Consider the following 16,011-nt stretch of genomic DNA (forward strand, 5'->3'; position numbering starts at 1 on the left):
GAGGGAAGAGGGAGGGAGGACAAGAAGGGAGGAAAGATAAAGTCATTAGCAAAGCTGGTGAGCTAGACCATCTGGACTGTGAGGCTCAAGGTCAAGTCTGGGGGTGATGAGGATGGAAAATTAAATTGGGAAATAGTCTCCAACCCTAGGGCACAGTATCACAGCCTAAAACTACATGTCGAATAAATACTTGTTGCTCATGTCATCATTATTAAAGACTGTGTATGGCTATTTCGTTTTTAAAATAAATATTCCAATTATAAAATAGACTACAAGCCCATGGTTCACAGATTAATCCTCTAGAACATATCACATCCATTTATTATTGCTACTGATTAAATATAGCCATGTTGTGGCAAATTTTGCCTTTCCCAAGAAGTATAATTCTCACATAGTATACATGAAAATGAAAACTGAATGCATTCTCTCTAGATAGAGTACAGCCAGCTTTGAAAGCAGCAACTCACCATGGACCTTGGGCAAGGCGTCTTTATTTGTAAACACAGAGGACTGGGCCAGGCGATTTCCCAGGCCCTTTCCAGTTCTAACTCGTTTATAAGCTGCACATGCAGATAGTCAAGGTGAATTACTTGACCAATCATGCTTGTATCTCAATGAATTTCATAGATCACACACTCTTGGGAATTTTAGCAATAATCCCTGTGATGATTAATATTTATCACTTTTAGGGAATTCACCTGCAGAGTACACCAACCAAGAATGTAGCAGAGCCTACAAATATGTTCCAAGTCATTCTCCAGAAAAATCCCCCTTCCTCTAATAGATACATGTCTAATATCTTCTGAAAAATAAACTCAGAAGCTCTCTTTGAAACTTGGAAAATCCTTCTTCCACAATAATAGGAAAATGGACTCTTGAAATACATGGAGACAATCCTGTGGATGATGAGATTATTTTCTTTGGAGCAATGGACTGTGGGACCTGTGGTGTTGCTTGCTGGGTCTGTGCTCTGCTGACCATCGGGACCCACCTGCTAAGGCCTCCTCCTCACTCTCCTCTCCAGATTCAAACTCTTCATCTACTGCGTGGAACAGTGGTTTGGGCCGTAGTGCCTCCCTTCTGCCTGTGCCAACATGCTCTTCTTGGCTTGTGTTTCTTGGATACCCAAAGTGCCATGGCTTCCCTTCTCTGGGAAAACTCTTCATTGGGATTATCTCTTGTGTCAGCCGTCTTTCTTGAAGTGTCCCTGTTCGAGGGTGTGGTTTGAACATGATGGATGGGAGCTCTGAATCGCTGCTGTCATCACCTAGGAAAATATGACAAGAGGAGGAAAGAATACGACTGAAGGTCAGAGAGGACGCCGTATCGGGGTGGCAAGAACTCAGAGTGAAACAGAGTCCTTGAGGTTCCAGTTTTCACAGTCACGGGTTTCACTTTCCCTGCCCCAGTGAAGGCATAGAATAGAAGCATATGTGCTGGGTTATAAACAGAAATGCACTGAAACCTGTGTATCAGGCTCCTTCAGGTAAGTAAGGGAGTGTTTTTTTTTTTTGTTTTGTTTTTTTACAAATCAGATCAACTGGCCATAGGCATTAGGCCATAAGGCCCAAAGATGCTTTGTGTTGTCAGAGACCAATGTTTAACTGAAGGTTCCATGGTAACTGTGATAGGAACATGGTTGGTTTGGATTTTTTGTTGTTGTTTGGTTTTGTTTTTTCAGATTTTATTTATTTATTTGAGAGAGAACATGAGCAGTAGGGGTGGGGAACGCAGAGGAAGAGTGACAAGCAGACTCCCTGCTGAGCAGGAAGCCTGATCCCAGGGTTCTGAGATCATGACCTGAGTGGAAGGCAGACACTTAACTGACTGAGCCACCCAGGTGCCCCAGTCGGTTTGCTTTTGAATCCATGGTTACCAGAAAGCATTAAATCTGAGTTTCATCCCTTTGACCTTGAAAGAGCCAGTCTTGGAAAAATGGGTGGGAGAGAGCCACAGCAGATAGCCATGTGTGGCAAAGCCACAGTGACTAGATGTCCTCCCTTCAAAGGAAGTCAGAGGTGAACAGATTACCGCTGGCACATGACAGCCCATGATAATAGTGGACATGTCCTTGCATGGAGAACTCGCTATGCACCCATCACTGTGCTAACTGTTTTATATCTACAATGCCATTTAACCCTTATGACAAGCCTTGGAGATGAGTATAGTTAGCATCCCCATTTCACAGGTAAAGAGGCTGAGGTTTCAAGAGGTGAAGTGACTTCCAGTATCACACAGTGAAGATGGGTCTGCAGTTTAGCGGAATCTGTCCAGCTGCACATCTGCTCTCTGCCACACTGAGCCTCACTCCCTGATACGTGCCATGTGCAGGTCAGAGGCTACGCCAAGGGCAGAAGGAAACCACTGGGTATCTACGTAACATCCCCTCTCGAATGACCTTCCAAAGACCTCATCCATGCCTAGGACATTGTGTTTTCCCTACTTACTGTGCACTCATCTTCAAGGGAATATCTTTCGCAAATCTCATCTATTCTCATTTCCTTAAGTTTTAACCTTATAAATTTATTTTCCCTTTAAATAGTCTCCTGAGATTTTAAGCATTTTAAGAACTTCATATTTAAATCTGAAAGCAGAGTTTTCTCCCACTCTTTATTCCCTCTTTAAAAAACAAAACAAAACAAAACAAAAAAAAAAAAACCACAAAGCAAAATAAAAACCCCACAGCTAGAACAGATACGCACACAGGTATACAAAAGACGAAATGTGCTGAGCCATCAGAAAAATTTAAAATAACCTGTTCATTAATGTTTTCCTAATGTGATTGAATTATCCTCAGAACGTAGCCTGGAAGTTGAGGGGAGTGGGGACAGGAATCAATTGTTTGAATTTAAAAAAATTAGTTCAGAATATTTGTCCATTTTTTTTTCATTACCTCCCTTTAATTTGTGCTCCATGACCTGACCTGGAACAAAAGTTCCTCTTGATCCTTTGGTACTTGGAATATTACCTAAGAAAACAATGGCCTGGATGCTTCTGCCCCAAGAGCGGTCTTTTGTCCCTCCCCTTTGCCCCCTCCGGGTTTCCTACCCCTCCTTCTAAGTGTATGTTCAGCATCAGCACACAGATTATAGTTGATGTTTCCTGACCACCTCTGCTTATTAGAAAATAGGTTCCAAACCCTAGGAAGAGGCTTGAACAGACAACTTACAAGGTTCCACGCAACTTAAGTCAGTAGATGTGTCCAAAAGGGGAGAAAGAAGCCAGGGGAAAGGGGAAGAGGAAGGAGGAATATTTGGGGCTGGGCTTTGTCCCAATTGCAAAACCTCCTGCCTGCAACACCCAGGCCGGCAGTTCCAGGGAGAGATCAATGGAGACCTTGCAGCAGAATCTGAACATCTATTCTTCTATCCTCCACTTTAACTTCTGGACGTTGGCACCCAAGGAGAAACAGGAAGTGCTTCTGCATAGGGCAAAGCAGAGCCTGACACTTAGGGGGTGACCATGGATTATCTCATACAAAATTTGCTGTTTAGAGACCTAGACCTTGGGTGCAACCCTCCCTGCTCCCTTTCCTCATGGTATTATTTTAATTCTGGTAAAACATACCATTTTAACCTTTTTTCCCCCCATTGTCACCATTTTATTGTATAATCTTGTGGCATTAAGTACATTTACATTGCTGTGTGTCCATCTCCAGAACTCTTTCATTTTCCCCAATCCACATGGATTGTCAGCTATCTCAGAGCAGGAGAGGTCGGTGTCCAGGAAGGAGTTCTCTACGTATAGCACCAAGTGAGCCTTGGCTTTTTACAGAAGAGCCTTGGAAAAGTATGTGGAGCCTCCACACATCTAGACTAAGGTATATTCCAATACTGGAGAGCAAGGGTACAGTGAGAAAGGAGAATGTTCCCCAAGTCACAGCCTGGTTACCCAGAGACTGTTGGCTGGATGCTGTCTATCCCTCCATAATCTCCCCTAGAAGCTCTCTGGCCACTCCTTGTTTTGTCCTGGTGCAGAAAGACTTCAAGTTTGGAGAGAATGTGAATTCAAATAATTGTGCCCAGAGACACACTGAGAATTATTTCAGTCTAACTCTGATTATTATAATGCTTTAAAATTTATTAAGGATAGCTTATAAATTAAGTCCCACTTGGAAAGAATATATGCACCTCTATGTTCACTGCAACATTATTTACAACAGCCAAACTATGGAAGAGGCTCATGTGCCCATTGATTGATGAATGGATAAAGAAGATGTGGTATATACATACAGTGGAATATTATTTAGCCTTCAAAAAGAATGAAATCTTGTTATTTGCAATGACATGAAAGAATCCAGAGAGTATTATGCTAAGAGAAATAAGTCAGTCAGAGAAAAACAAATACTATATGATTTCACTCACATGTGGAATTTAAGAATCAAAACAAATGATCAAAGGGAAAAAAAGAGAGAGAGGTAAACCGAGAAACGGACTCTTAGCTATAGAGAGCAAACATAGTTACCAGAAGAGAGGTGGGTGGGGGATGGGTGAAATAGATAAAGGGGTTAAGAGTACAGTTATCTTGATGAGCACTGAGTAAGGGACAAAATTGTTGCATCACTATATCATACACTTGAAACTAATATAACATGGTATCTTAACTATACTGGAATTAAAATTAAATACTTGAAAAAATTTAAAAATAGGTCTCACTTATTACTTTCCCGTCTCAGATTTTTAGGTTAACCACGATTTTTGCTCATCTAAGAAAAATTTTGAGCCAGTTGTGCACAGTTGAAGGAAAAATACTGCATTGGAGATTGAAGATTTCATTTCATTCCCAGAAGAATTCATGTTCAAGGGGCAATTCGGAAGTGTCTTTCTTTGCAAGAACACCTCTAGCTACCCACATCAAGTCTTTTTTGATGTTCCTCAGTAGTACTAATTATAATGGGTAATATTTCTTTCTCATTTACTTGATTCTAGGCATTGTTCTGGGAGATTTGTATGCATTGACTGGCTTCATCTCAGGACAACACTGGTCTATGTAGGAGGAATCAATATTCTCCTCTTTACAGAGAGAACGAAGAAGTAGGCTTTTGTGTTTTCTTTATATAAGTCCTTAGTATATTATTATTTTTATGGAAAATATGAGTGAGATGCCTTTTAGGACATCTGTTCAAAGAACAGGATCCTTTGACCTATTCATCTATTCATCTGGTGAATAATGTAGACACATTTCCAAATGTTAAACAACCCCTACTTCTGGAATAAATCCCACTTTGTAAGGTATAGTATTTCTTTAACATTCTACTGTATCATGTTAATAATGCTTTATTGAGGAATTCACATTTTGCTCAAGTGAGATTGCTATGTGGTAGTCTCCTGCTACAGGAGCATGTGACATTGATGTTCATCACAAGAAATGACCATGAGAATTTCATGTTTTCTATGCATTCAAACAAAATAAATAGCACCAGATTATTTGTACCAGGAAGATTGTTAGAAATTAATTTACTGTACACCCTACAATGGTGCTCTTTTGTTTTGTTTACTTTTGTTTGTGGACTAACTCTTTTATAACATAAAATGGCACTGCTTTCCAGAAGGAGCTCTGGGAATAGATGTCTAGATCAATGAAACAGAACTGAAGAGCCCAGAACTCTCTTAGGATAAGTGACTTTAGCACAGCAAAGGTGGCATCTCATCTTAGAGGAAAAGATGGGGTTGAGGCAGGTGCACAGCCATTGGAAAACAATTTGAAGGGTGTCTCTGTCTTAATCTACACAAAGATATATCTCAAATGCTTGAAACTTAAATGGAATTGTTAAACTATTAAAGTTTAAAAACATTGGGTAAATCATTTTTTAATTTTTCTGTGGAAGATGGAGCAGATCTGATTGGTTGGAATAAAATTTTCTGAATGGTGAATATATCTAAAAACTAACAGATAAATGTGAAACTGGAAGATAAACCATGGGCAACAAACATGAGACAATAGATGATATCCTTGTTAAACAGTGTTCTTCTAATTTATTTTAACAAAATAAACAATGGAAAAGAAAAAAAGAAATTGCCAGAAGCAGAAACAGAAACTTCCCAAGAAGAAATACCATTGCTTCCAAAAATATGAAAAGATTTGACCTTACTAAAAATGAAACAGACTCAGATAAAAATTAATATAGTATATAAATTTTATCCTATCTCATCATAGTTTACTCGGAAGTCTGAGTGATGGTGAAATGATTGGCAATGACCTTTCTCATAGACTGTTGGTGTGAGGGCAAATTTAAATACATGCAATTTTTGACCCCCAAATTTTGCTTCCAAGAAAATATACTAAGGCAATAATTGGTTATTTGTGCAAAAAAAAATCACAAGTGATTTGAAGAGCTTATTATATATCATTTCTCATATTACATATAAAAATAAAATACCTTAATATTTATTAATATGGATTTGGCTGACTAGGCTAGGATTATTTTATATAATTGACTGTTATTTACTCATAAAAATGATTATTTAGTTCATATCAATTGAATGGAAATATGTCTATAGTAGATGGTTGAGTATACTAGACAATTTATAAAAATTCCAAAGCAATAAGACACAATGATTTTGTGGATAATATGGTACTGTGTGTTTTTTTCTTTCTTTCTTTTATCAAGTACAGATAGGGTAGAGATCAGGATGGTGCAGACAGAATTATAGAAGAATGCTTACCATAATGTTCTATAGTGATTATATCCTGCTGTTGGGGTTTCAAGTGCTTTTAACTTTCTTATTTTATACTTTTTCCTACTGATTGATTTTTATTTTATATCAAGCATGTTTTTAAATCAGAAGAAAATAAAGTTTCATTTTGAAGAATAATTATATTCACTCTTCAAAGACTGAATTCTAAAATCTGATACATTTAGCTTATTTGAATTCTAATCGATTTTTAAGTCTTAAAAATTTGGAAAAATTTAAATAGATAATATGGCATATTATATATTATATATCATCTTTTGCTCATAGACAATCATTTTACATCTACGGCCATACCACCCTGAATGCGCCCGATCTCGTCTGATCTCGGAAGCTAAGCAGGGTCGGGCCTGGTTAGTACTTGGATGGGAGAATCATTTTACATATACAATAATGGCCTTTATTAGAATAATAGACAGCTTCAAAAATTCTAAGAATTCTACTTAAAAATTAGACATTAAAGGGAAATGGTTAATCTGTAAATTTGATAAAATTATTTTAGTAAGACTTAACCAAATTTGGAGAATTCTGCTAATTCCTAAATATTTCAAATATTTAATTTGAGTTAAAATTTTTCAAATATTTCCAAAGAGTGCCCATTTTACACTGGCAAATTATCCCCTCTGGGCTATATCCATCCTGTTGCCTTTTCATATGGCCTGTGAACAAAGAATAGTTTCTACCTTTTTAAGGGGCTGAAAAAAAAGTTAAAAGAAGAATATTTTATGACAGGTAAAAATGAGATAAAATTCAAATTTCAGTGTCTGTAAACCAAGCACAAGGAAAAGAACAGCCAGGCAGGCAGGTTACCTGTGAAATCAGCAACATTCGGGTCTCTTCTTATTGGCTGAGGGTGGCCATAGGGAAAGGACAAGTAGCGGATGTTTTTAGTACCAGCCTGTGGGTAAGAAGCAGAAAGGAAAAGCATAGGTGAGTCTGCCATTCAGATTATCCCATGGGAAACAGTGGGAGCCACAGGCCCACACTGGGCATCTCATGTAAATTACAGGCTTGCCTGTACTCCTGTTTCTCTGGTTTAAAGACAGCAGAATGCCTCAGTCTCCAATATGTGTTTCCTTTCCCTCCCATGAGGGAACCCCTTGGATGATTTTATTTTGGAAAACATTTGTTTTTTTATTAAGGGAAACAAAATTATGGGTTATTGGGCTGTATTTTTATAGGAAGAAATAGAGATCTACGACGATCTTTGTATGAAGATCTATGTATTCTACTCATTGGATTAATTATGATTAAGTGGGATAAGCCAACTAGCCTTTTTGTACTGGAGTTCCACTGTCTGGAGAAAGGGGATAAAATGCCTGTGTTTCACCGTTCATGGAAAGAGTCTGAGGATAAAGTAATACATTAGAATGCACTTGTATTCTTTGCAAATAAGATATCACTAGGAAGTTTACAGGTACCTTCTAATGTTAGCTTGTCAGATGTGTGCTTAAGGTAAGCATTCCTACAGGATCACAGGTTGAATACTTTGATTTTATTTTGAAAATGATGAAGTGTGAAACTAAAATGTTTGAACAAGGCCACTTAACCCTCTGTTCACGCAGTTAGTGCTATTATTACTATCCTATTATCACTACATTTGAGCCATGGAGACTAGGGTAGAAATTAGAATCTATCCAGACGTAACCTTTGTCGGGAAGTTCCAGTGAAATTGTTTGATGTGGCCTCAAATAGCATAGTTCAGATGCACCGTGGTAATATGAAGACAAGCCCAAGAGTCTGGGTAAGAACTCATTCTTCCCTAGATCTTTCTGGGAGAGAAGGAAGCCTCCTAGACCCCAGAGCCCCAGTCCATGGAGGCTCCCCTATGGTCAGTACAAGGCCACCATGACACTTGATCTAGACTCACAGCCCAGGGACTGTGCTCCCAACACTGACCCATCTGGGAGGTCCACCCTAACCACGAACCTTAAAGCTCTGGACCCAGAGGGAAGTTGTATCATGTCCTGTGCCTTCTTGCTTTTGTATTACTTGTTGTATTACAGCAAGGTGCTGGCTTTGTGTAACTACCACTGGCCGTCACAGAGGAGGCCTGGGAGAGGGACTGATACAGCCGCCAGGTGTGTTCATGGACCCCACCTTACCGGCTTTCCCCATGGCAGGCTGTGGCCTTTCCTCATGCTCTCCCTTAAGGTATTCTGGCGGCGGATCAGAATCTCTTTAGCCTGTTTCTCGCTTGTTTGGGGTTTGAGGTTGTATTTGTTGTAGGACAGGGTCTGCGGAAGGAACAGAATGTCAAATGCGTCAGGACATTTCCAAACCACCATGGCTTTTGGAGTCCATGGAAATATCACAAACTAAGAGAAAGAAGACATCGAAGAGGCCACCCGAGCATTTGCCTCAATTACAGGGGAGCAAGCGGTGGCCCCTGAGAAGAAAGGCCTGTGACTGAGGCCACCCTATCAGGAGAGAGTTGTGGTTTGGAGCCTATGCCTTCCAGCCCACACAACCCTGCTGTCCCCCTGTACTGTCTCTTTTGTATCTTTGCAGTGAGATACCCGTGGACTTCAACTGCCCCATACCCACCCATTTTCCCCGGTCGTGTTTTTTATGCCTGGACAGTTCTTACTGAATGTTTGGATCCAATGGATGAGGAAAATGTCAAAACTGCTTTGGGAATTTCATTAAGGTTGCTATTTTTACATTTTTCTGGTTAAAGACACATAAAAAAAAAATCAACCAATTACCATCACTGTTTAAAAAGGAAGAGGTTTTTTCCCAACCAAAATGAAGGAAAGATATAATTACCGATTAAAGAGTAGTCCTTCAAACTGAAACAATTATCATTATAAAAAATTTCTTCCTGGGCACCTGGGTGGCTCAGTGCGTTAAGCCGCTGCCTTCGGCTCAGGTCATGATCTCAGAGTCCTGGGATCGAGTCCCGCATCGGGCTCTCTGCTCAGCAGGGAGCCTGCTTCCCTCTCTCTCTCTCTCTCTGCCTGCCTCTCTGTCTACTTGTGATCTCTCTCTGTCAAATAAATAAAATCTTAAAAAAAAAAAATTTTCTTCCTTATTCTCACCAGGCCAGCAATAACCTGTCTTAAACCACAGACCAACACTGGTCTTCAAATGTTTACAAAGTACTTAAACTGGAATCTCTTCTCTCTGTACCTTTCACTGTGCAACAGTGACTATACCAGTCTCACTGGAATACAGGTAACAGACTCAAACTACAGGTCCTTGTGCTCCTGGTTAATGAAAATTGTGATAAGGATTTCCAATTAGCAGAAGGGCAATTGTTCTGTGTATCAGGTGCCATGGTAAGCACAGGATTTTTAAAAAATGGATAATTTTGAAGAGCGGTCTTCATAAGGCTTGTGGTCTATTTGGGGAATCAAACAAGCATATACTGTTATGTGCTATGTTATGTGTTATGATATTGGGTCTGCAGGGATTTATAGAGTACAGGCAAAGGGCACTGATCCAGTCTTGGGTGGGAAAGCTGCATTGCCCGGACTGACTCTTGAAAGATGAGTAGATGTTCCCTTCAGGAAGACTGAACACATGAGATAAGACATAGCTCTGAAAAAAATGTGATGGGAAAGAGGAGGACCTACTGGAGCAGAGCTGGGAATTTGTTTACCACAGGAAAATTTAGTACTTAATTCAAAGCATGGTGAGAAATGAGACAGAGGTATGGGGCGGGGGTGGCGGAGCACCTAGGGACAACCTGCCAAGAGATGAGATTCCATCGTCCAGGTTAAGGGTTCCCTAAGTGGGGAGTACATACTCTAGGAGATGCTATAAGATGATCTCCAGTGTAAGGAAAGAATAGTAACATTTGTGTTTCCATTCATCTTCATAAAAATATGAAAGAAATTAAGTTTCTCTGTACTTACTATGTAGATTTATAATAGACCCTTCCCTGGTCAATATAGGGGATGGTCTAGTTTCCTCCCAGAACAGAAGAGGATGTTTGTAACAAGGAGGAGTTGACTAAGAGTAGGAAGTCAACCTCACTGGTTCACTAGTTTTCAGTTTATTGCTTGTCTTTTTGTGTCTATACAGCCAGTGAAGTAGATTTGTGGCTTTCATTATCTGTTAGGTAACTAAGCCTCGTAAAACAGACAATTGTCTAAAAGGAGTTCCATATAGAAGGCAGAGGTTGGAGGCCAGGGGAAGGATGAAGAATTTGCAAAGCTAACTTTCACCATCTCCTGATAGGAGATCTTTACAAGCCACTCTTGACAAATTAACCAATCTGATAAAAACCTGGCAAAAAATTAAATTTTTGAAATATGTTTGAAATAGGGACTCTTATCCACCATCACTAATGATGAACCTCAACTTCAGTGCACTCACTGTATAGACAGAGATATTAAGGAATGACACATGATACTATCACAGAAACATTTTAAAACAGAGTATTAGAATCCCAAGACAAACTTTTATAATTTTTATCAACGTTAAATTCATGCAAAAGTAAAGTCAGTGTGTGTGTATGTTTATATACACACACTTATATATGAGTGTCTGTGTGTGTATATATATGTGTGTGTGTGTGTGTGTGTGTATGCTTGTTACTGGTAGGAATTTCCTATACCTTGACTTGAAGCCTGTACTTTGAGGAACATGTGGACATTTTTTGTTCTATTTAACCTGATATCACATCACCCATGTGCTTATCCTTGCTTGTCTGCAGGGAGCATAGTAGGTCCTATGCACATAACGTATATGCAGCTTCCTTCACTCTGTTTCATTTAGTCCAGCTCTTTAATGAAGGAGCTGGTGACTGATGAAAGACTGTATTTCCCCCTAGAACTTGAGTTCTATGGGAAAAGGCTATAGATGTGTATTAAATATTGACTGAAGAGAATTGAAGTTGAATAAATTGTTTTCCTTCTTTGAAAGTGTGTGAGAATTCTGAGTGTGACCTGATCATTTAGGCCACCCCAGGGGACTGCCCATCAACCTCTGACTTATCCTTAGAGTCTGAGGTGAGGTCAGTTTCTTCCCTTGAACGTTTAAAGAGAGTGTTTCTCCATCTCCATTCTCAGGGCATTGCAGAGAGCTTCTGTATCCCAGAGGCCTGTCCCAATGGGAACTTCCAGAGGCTAGTTCTTAACTTGTCCAGCAGTGACAATCTGATACTGGACGTGCTGAGGGGAGTGACTTCAAACAGGAATGGCCAGAGCCCTCCCAGGTGCGATGGACCAGCTCAGTTCCAGATCAACTATGAATCAGGATCCCCAGAGTCAAACCCTGCATTCAGCCCACCCTTGCCCTGAAGTGACTCCTGACTCCCAGGATGGCCTCTTGTGAGATGAGACCATGAGAAATGCCCCAGCCATCAGCCCCACACTGTGTGAGGTCCAGTGACCTACCACCCAGGCTAGATACAACAGATGTCACCTTTTGTGACAATCCTCAAAACTGTAGATCACCCACTAGAAACCAAGGAGACACGTGACCTGCATTGCATCTCTAGAGCAGTTTTTCTTTCAAGAGGGCTAGAGGACCACAGGGAAAAGGGGAGTCACATGACCTATATAAAAGATGGGGTAAGAAAGGAGATAGGAAGGGAAGGACTGATAAGGCTCACTCTGTCAAAGTAACAAAAGTGGAGGCAAAAGCCAACTTAGGGGCTTGAAACTCCCTTTTGTTTATTATTTATGTTCTCCCTGTGTGACCTTCTCTGACCTATCTGCTTATTTGGGGGCAGTAAGAAGGGAAGATACTATATTGCTTAGATGGGAGAAACCTGGAGGACAGACTAAATAGGTGTACTTATGAAAGAAGACATTTGGCTGTCTGGGAATCTTCATGAAAGAAAAGAAAGAGAGAATGGTTAGTTAACTTCATTTTAGCTGGGTTGGAGTCCCAGGAACTCGCTCTCCATTTCTGGACCTTTCCTTAAATTCAACCTTTGTTCACGTGGGGAAAAGGCTAGTTTCACCCTGTCTTTGAGCTTGGCCCCCAAGAAACCAGCTGACATTCTTCAAACCAGGAAGATCTTAAGAATTTATCTAACTATTTATCAGAATGTGATAGTCTTACTGAAACAGTTTCACTTGGAATGATTTGAAAGCTCTTAAATTTACTCTAAGCTTGCTATGATTGATGCTGACCTATATTCCTTCAGCAGGTGCAGAGTCTTTTGCTGACACATTCCCCTTAATCACTGACCTTTCCAAAACAAGTAGCGAGAGAACATTCACTTTACTGGATCACGTAAGGCTGGAGTCATGGAAAGAGCACTGGGTAGACAGTTGGAAGACCTGGTTCTTAACTTGGATTTTTCTTGTGTGACCTTCAACAAGTCAGATAAACAACTCTCCTAACCTCAGCATCTTCTCCTTGAAACTAGGGGGCTTTAACCTGATGAAATTTTTTGGCCCCACTCAAGACTATGATCTATAACATAGTCACAAAAACCAAGGTCCCAAAAAAAATTTACTTGTAGCCATACTTAGCCAATTAGCATGTTCAATAGAATCCTCAAACTGGAAAAAACAAACAAACAAACAAACAAAAACCACCTCATAATTAGATTTTGCAAGTTTAAATGTCATTTGACTGCATCAAAATTTCAGAAGGACTCACCCACTGCCCCAGGAATGTTCTTACTATATACTTTCCACCAGTTCCCAAGTGGTAGTATAGACTCCATACACTTTCCCCAAATTAAAATATAATATACTTAATACATCTCCTCTAATGTAGGCTTTCAGCATTTCAATAACCATCTCAACTTTCTAAGCTCTTTTACAGTCAAACAGATTGAGCATATCATTGGCGTCCTGGTGCCCTCTTTCTTTGTGGTGTGGTGAATGAGCTCCACCACTTGTTGTTCATCTCTGTTGGTCTGGAAAGTACCAAGCTGCAGGGCTAGGGCAGCCTGACCCCTAGGGCTTGCAATTGGATCTGCATTCCTTTTTACAACACATGTGCCATTTTTTTTTTTTTTTTTTTTTTTTTTTTAAGCAGAAAAATAACAATTAACTTTCTGTTCTCCAAATCCGGCAGAAAGAAATGGTTTAGCCAGAAGGCTGCTTTAGAGGAGATAATGTGAACAAGAAAGGATTCCTGAAGGACTGGTTCCAAGGCCAAGCAATGAGACAAGTCAGATGGCTTATACACACCCTTTGTCGAACTTGGTACATGTTGTGTGTCAGAATGTCCCTCATGGACTCCACGTCTTCCGGGGAAAGCCTTTTAGTTCCGTGTATCCTCTGGGCCCTGGAAACATCAATGGAGGGAAGCCAAGCATTATTCTTACATCCTGGCAAGAGCGCCACAAAAGTGTCAATATATATATATGGGAGTTCTAAGTTCCAGAACCCATATTTTAACACAATGTTTTCTACCATTTTAGTAAGTTTAGTAAGACACAATACATGCGTCTTGACTTACCATTTTGAAAATATGGTTTCCTTGCCTAAAGCTTTTATGTGGGAACTAACTCATTTTTTAGAAAGGAGTTGAAGGTGGTTACAAACCAGTTATTTTTTCCCTCCACATCTGTAATGAGCAGACACTCTGGTAAAATACAACAAAAATCAATTGCTAGAAAATAAATGTTTAAAAAGATACTATAAAATTAGAACCAAATGTTTTACTGTTAGATTCAATGGAAATAAGGGTATTCATCAAGACTGGCTCATGGTTAGGTCTGCACTGATCTCATTGTAGACAGGTGACAAACAGCTCACAGACAACACCATCCACATGCCACATTTTGAATAACACTGATCTAAGGGACTACTAAAATTCTGTGAGTACATTTACCTTGGAATGGTCCCTTTAGGAATTTTATCGTTGGTTAAAGAATAATTGTAAGAAACTAGAATCATATTTTACAAGGACTATTTGGACTATTTCTATTCTGAAAGCCAGCCCAGCTCTGAGACACTGGGCACTCTGTGAGATTCTAGAAGCCACTGACTGCTCTCTGCCTCCGCATGACCAGCTCCCCAAGGCTTCCTTCACCATGAGCCCTCCCCGTCACCCCCCCCTCGCTGTGCCCCCGAAAGAGTTTAAATATCAAGTCATGTCCAGGTTATCAGTCAATGCACAATTGTCTTCTAAGGGTTTCAAAATCATGACATTGCTATGTGCAGAATTCCCATGTGACAAATATATTTGATTTCAGTCATTTTAATCTAGTGGCAGAAATTTCTAATAAGCATTTCATTGTATGAATAATATATGTTCACTATAAAAAATAAGAACAAAAAAGAGAGAACTAAAGAAAATTAAATACATCTTTTAATACTCTTCTCTCCCTTAATATCTTGGTATAAAACCTCCCAGAATGTTGATTTTTTTTCTTTCTTTGCTGGAGCTCTTCTTGGTGCATAAAGGCACAGAGATCCTACTATCTGCTTGCAAAAGGTCTTAAGATTTCTGATCACAGAAATCAGTAGTTATTGGTTTCAATACAGGCCACTTTTTTAAACATTAGTAGCAACATAGCAAGAACATCTTGTGAGTACTTTTTGTGCATTTGTAAGTACAATTGGTAAAATATTTTTAAGAAAAAATATTTATGAAAATATGTTTAAGAAAATATTTTTAAGAACTAAGAACTCAGATACCAGGTATCACAGCATGCCAGAGTTTATTTAGCAATCCTATCTGTAGACTGACTAATGCCCTTTCTACAAAATCCTTGAAATCAGAGTTTCCATATCTCAAAGCTGCAAATGTCAACACTATTGATATTCAGTTACCACCCTTGGTGATCTAAACATTATTATCAGGGCATTTCAACCTCACTATTGAAAAGTCCTTGAAGTAAAATTTATTCTGATTGAGATATACCTACACATTCCCACAATCTGAACACATTCCTTTATTATGATGGAAGAAATTTCTTGCTGAGCAGAAAAAAAGAACTAATCGAAAAGTTACATTTCCTATGTTCATAATGATATTCACAACCAAATAGGAAAGAAACCATAAGATAATAGCGAAGTTAAACTCAAGATAGCAATAGGTCTCACTTGGCACCCTTCCCAGTTTATAATTGGCCACTTTGGGAAAGATTAGACTTAATTAAGGTCCATTCAGGCTGTTGGCTAGATGTGTAACACAGGGATCCCAAAGGCATTATCTCACACTGACCCACACTGAGAAGCGACAGCTATGACATTATACAGAGGAATTATTAATTTAGGCAAGGTGATACCTGGGGTTTTCTACATGCCACTTCATTAGCAAAATCATCCCTGAGATGATCATATTGTGAGCACAGAGAGATATAAACCTTAGAAAAACCAAATATTAAATAATCTCTAGGTCAAAAAAATAAAATTATAAGCTGAGAGATGCTTGTCACTGGAGCATTCATTCAATA

General features: G+C 39.4%; 1 protein-coding gene across 2 annotated transcripts in view; it reads right to left on the bottom strand.

The window, feature by feature from the left end:
• Window positions 1-290: 290 nt before the first annotated feature.
• Window positions 291-16,011, bottom strand: part of SLC9A4 (solute carrier family 9 member A4) — a 62,836-nt gene continuing 47,115 nt past the window's right edge. For both annotated transcript variants that reach the window (XM_032351710.1, XM_032351711.1), the window contains exons 9-12: window positions 13,796-13,892; window positions 8,798-8,929; window positions 7,503-7,590; window positions 291-1,267 (exon numbers count right to left, since the gene is read on the bottom strand). In XM_032351710.1, coding sequence (XP_032207601.1) covers window positions 912-1,267; window positions 7,503-7,590; window positions 8,798-8,929; window positions 13,796-13,892 — 673 coding nt within the window. In that variant the 3' untranslated portion in view covers window positions 291-911. The remainder of the gene's footprint in view (window positions 1,268-7,502; window positions 7,591-8,797; window positions 8,930-13,795; window positions 13,893-16,011) is intronic.

The sequence above is a fragment of the Mustela erminea genome, chromosome 7 (assembly GCF_009829155.1).
Source record: "Mustela erminea isolate mMusErm1 chromosome 7, mMusErm1.Pri, whole genome shotgun sequence".
NCBI lineage: Eukaryota > Metazoa > Chordata > Mammalia > Carnivora > Mustelidae > Mustela > Mustela erminea.